At 35.7% G+C, this 4,658-nt stretch overlaps 1 protein-coding gene across 1 annotated transcript; it reads right to left on the reverse strand.

Moving 5' to 3' along the window:
- Positions 1–3,260: 3,260 nt before the first annotated feature.
- LOC111702994 (protein Wnt-8b) lies at positions 3,261–4,439 on the reverse strand. The gene has a single exon (XM_023474829.1). The coding sequence runs from the start codon at positions 4,378–4,380 to the stop codon at positions 3,301–3,303; it is 1,080 nt and encodes a 359-aa protein (XP_023330597.1). The 5' UTR covers positions 4,381–4,439; the 3' UTR covers positions 3,261–3,300.
- Between the last annotated feature and the right edge of the window lie 219 nt (positions 4,440–4,658).

A 4,658-nucleotide genomic window follows, 5' to 3' on the forward strand; every position in this document is an offset into this window, starting at 1 on the left:
TGTAAGGGAGGGGGGAGGTGACTGTCCATATTTTGGGCGGAGGTAGTGGCGAGGGGGGGGAGGGGGGTTAGGGGACAGTTAATGTTTTATATTTGACTTAAATAATGATTCTTGGATATCTACAGCAGCAAGACACCCCATTGTAAAGTTTTTCAAAGTTTTTATTTCATATTTTTGACAAAAGCAATAATAAAACATGCTAACAACATTCTAGATAATTCTTTAAATTAAGAAAGAATTTTTCTTTGAAATATTTATCTTTACAAATTGTTTGAAAGATACTTGTTCAGATCATTTTCCTGATAAATAAAAAGGACGGTTTGTTTAGTAAACCATTTACATTTGTTAAGCTCATCCCATTTCATCAACATTTTCTGGACTGAACAATCATATGGTACAGTTTTTTCCACTTAATTGAAATACCACAAAAACAAATTTAGATGGTCTTTATCTTTAAACATTTGACGGGAAATAATCTATTTTTAAAGCTTGTAGAAACATAGAACCCTAGATAAATTATCTATTTATCTAGGCATAGAACCCTTTTAAGATCAAGCTTATGCTTATAAGCTTGTGCAAAAATCTTACAAGATTTTTTTTCAATCTTAAAACTTAAAAAAAGGTAAAAAAAAGTAATGAATAAGTATCTTTAAGCTTAAAGACAAGGTAAAGAAACTGATTACTCAACTCAAAATCTAATTTTCCAATCAGTTTATTTCTTTGCAACCTAAAGAAACTGATTACTCAACTCAAAATCTAATTTTCCAATCAGTTTATTTCCTTGCAACCTAATGTCGTAGACCTTTGATATTTCAAACTCTGAACTTTGCTAAAAAATTAAAATAATAAATTTAAATCTCATAAATTAACACCTTTATTTTCTGTTGAAAATGTCACATTTGAATCAGAGAAAAAAAAATGAAAAAAAAAAAACAATAAAAATAGTTTTCTACAAGTTTTTAGTTTAAAAGAAACGGAGAGGAAACATGAAATTAGTATTACCGGTCTGTATACATAGCTGGGGAGGAATAGAGGCACGCGCGGGAGCATTAGAGATATCAACGCCGCAAATATACCCCCCACCCCCACACACACACACAAGGGTTGTAAATACTACAATATAAAGGGGGGAGGTTTTCACATGAAGGGTAGAAGGGGAAGTACAGGCGGAGGTGGAAAGGGGGGTATGTGGAGGGATATTAGGAGGCGGGGTTATTATTTCGAGTTGTCAACGTAAACCTAGGGGCAATAAAATGTGAAAATTCTGTGAAAAAGTTGTAAATTAACGTATCAGAGTTTAAACGCAAATCTTAATTCACCCCTGGTGCGCCCCCCCCTCCCCATATTATCTCAAACAATTAGAAATAATTTCAAAAGAAACAAATACTAAACATATTGTGACACAAATATAAACAATATACACTAAATCGAAATCTAAAATGGTAAATTTTGAAAGTTCTTTACTAATTATCTCTGAATTGTCAACGAAATGCTTATTTTAATGATGAATATATTAAAACTATTCCCATTGGATGCCGATCACACAAAAGATGATTTTTAAACAAGCTTTTAATCATAAAAAAGTCCTCCTTTGGCAAGTAAAAGTCTGATTATAGTACAACGCACTTCTTTAAACACCCAAATTTTCGGCTTTCACACTCGGTTTCAAATTATAACTTAGTTCTGTAGTTTTTCTAATAATTGTCAACACTTTTTTTAGAATCATATTATAGTTTTTCGTTTGGTTTATATCCAGTAAAAAATATTGATTTTTACCCGGTTTGTATCACGAAAGCAACATTGTTTCTTTGCCACAAACTCTGATTTTCTAATCCTAATATTTTTGTAACCCAATGTCGAAAACCCTAGATATTTCAAAAAACTAATTATGTTTGGAAAAGAATTAGGTGTGTGACAAAGACTTAATTCCGTAGTAAAAAAAGTTTTTAAATATGAAATAAACTTTTCCTCCGCAAATAAAAAATATTCCGAAAAGGCGGAACGAGCCGTAAGGGATCTTGCAATAATGAATAAACACACATTTTATGTTAGTTATATCTACCATATTCAACTTTAAAATATCTTTTTCCTTTGGTTAGATTTGATAAGAAGTAGTTACACTTTATAGACTTTAATGAACCAGTTCAGAAATATAGACTTTAATGAACCACTTCAGAAATACAGACTTTAATGAACCAGTTCAGAAATATAGACTTTAATGAACCACTTCAGAAATATAGACTTTAATGAACCACTTCAGAAATATAGACTTTAATGAACCACTTCAGAAATATAGACTTTAATGAACCACTTCAGAAATTTCACATGTTCAAGTTGAAGAGGAGTCGTTCATCTATGTCCCACTGCAAAGAAACAGAAGAAGTAAAGCTTATGTGACATCACTCATACAAATTTGTGACCTCCTAGCTCCCCTTATTTGTGACCTCCTAGATCCTCTAATTTGTGACCTCCTTGCTCCTCTAATTTGAGACCTCCTAGCTTCTCTAATTTGTGACCTCCTTCATCCTCTAATTTGTGATCTCCTAGCTCCCCTTATTTGTGACCTCCTAGATCCTCTAATTTGTGACCTCCTAGATCCTTTAATTTGTGACCTCCTAGCTCCTCTAATTTGTGACCTCCTAGCTCCCCTAATTTGGGACCTCCTAGCTCCTCCTATTTGTGACCTCCTAGCTCCTCTAATTTGTGACCTCCTACCTCCTCTAATTTGTGACCTCCTAGCTCCTCTAATTTGTGACCTCCTAGCTCCCTTTATTTGTGACCTCCTAGATCCTCTAATTTGTGACCTCCTGGCCTCTCTAATTTGGTTGATGAAAAAAAAACTAATTTTATCCGGTTACATAATAGAAATTTATAACATTTTTGTTCTTCTCAATAGCTCTTTAAGATGAGGAGTAATGATTTAAAACATGTAAGATTTCAATCTAACCTGAAATTTACTTTAGGTTGACCTGCTTGTCCCTAAATTAAACTATGTTTTATGATGTTTTTAACGAATAAATATTTGTAAACTAATGTTGGAGACAACTTAGCCTACTTAATCTATCATGTTATTCCAAAGTTTAACATAGGTCTTCGACATCAGGTTGCAAAGATTTAGGAATTATATTTTCTGGCGAATCTAAAATCTTTCCTTTTTTTCTAATTGAAACGAATAATATTATTACATATATATTTATTAAGATTTTGTACTGAATGAATTTTATAATTTTTTTACAATATAATATAAATTAAACTGGAAGAATACAATGCTTTAAGTAAGGGAGATCTTGAAGTTTAGGTTTAGGTACTATTACTAACAATATAAGAGTAATCATACTGTGGTGTTTCAACACAAGTAATAATAATCTGCTTTTTATGACAGGTTTGACAAGAGATCTTGCAGCACCATTCAAACTTACAGTTACAGGAGGTTGTCACGTCTACAACTTGTTTTTTAACATATAATCCACAAGCATGACACAGCTGGGAGCAGGTTCGAATATCCTTGGTTGGATTACTAGAGTTAGGATCAGCAATACATGATCTTCCGATTACACCCTTGTATCCTTGCTCAGGGTTCATCCTGCAGTAGTTGGGAGAAGGTTTGAGAAATACAAGTTTTCTCTTCTTAATGTTTAATTCCTTCTCTGCCTCTGAAGTTCTCCTGTTCCTCTCTACTCGGTTGGATTGGATCTTAGAGTTCTGGAGTTTAAGAAGGACACCGTTGCTGTAATCAACCTTCATGGCCTTGTTGTATTGTTTCTTGAGAAAGGTTCCCACCTCTTTAAAGTTTCCAATTTGTCTCCAGCAGGTCTGTGTAGCACAGGACCCGGAGACACCATGACATTTACACAGCTGACGCATCGTCTTCTTAACAGCTACACGACCAGCCTCGTTGTTATGAATGTTAGCCAGGGTCTTAGGTTCGTTGGACAACTTGTCAAGGAACTGTTTAGATACAAGAGAACCAAACACTACATTGTCGGAGCAGCCGCCCCATTCCCAGGATTCGCCGCTAACCACACCGTTCCTCTCGCAACCACAATGGGTTAGTCCGCCCTCTGAGCAATTTCTTGAAATTGTATGTGTCACAGCAGCGCTCATAATCGCGTTGACAAACGCAGTTTCGCGATTATTCTCGGCGGATTCTTTCCGGTCAAAGGCGGATATGGGACAGTTCCAGACATTATTCTTAAACTGATCAGTGCACTCCGCCATGGCAAGCTCCGCCCCGGCGGTTACACTACGGGAAAGGGCTAGATCTGCCTCATTGACCTGACTGCTGGCAAGCATAGCGTTGGACAAGGACCAGATGGAAGAGAAGCCTGAGATACGACAGATACAGATCAAAACCAGGATCAGACCTTGCAGAGACATCATTTTATATTAATCCTGAGATCGGAGAGAATAGTTTTCTAGTTATATGTGTTCAAGGGAATGATTTGTATTAAACTAGTTGGATTAATATGATATATGTAGAATTTATACAACCAGAGCACCGGACAGGAAACTGTGCTGACCGATATGTTCGGGTCAACACATAACTTTCCCGAACATCAAGATCGGTGGGACCGGGGGAGTGGAGGGGGGGGGGGTAAAAAGACCGCTATACCATGGAAGGGGTAGAGCATAGGGGTGGATTAATTATTGAATCAGCC

Source organism: Eurytemora carolleeae, unplaced genomic scaffold (genome assembly GCF_000591075.1).
Source record: "Eurytemora carolleeae unplaced genomic scaffold, Eaff_2.0 scaffold496, whole genome shotgun sequence".
Classification (NCBI taxonomy): domain Eukaryota; kingdom Metazoa; phylum Arthropoda; class Copepoda; order Calanoida; family Temoridae; genus Eurytemora; species Eurytemora carolleeae.

Excerpts from the sequence above, each read along its gene's own strand:
- LOC111702994 (XM_023474829.1), bottom strand. The coding sequence starts at position 4,380 with ATGATGTCTCTGCAAGGTCTGATCCTGGTTTTGATCTGTATCTGTCGT.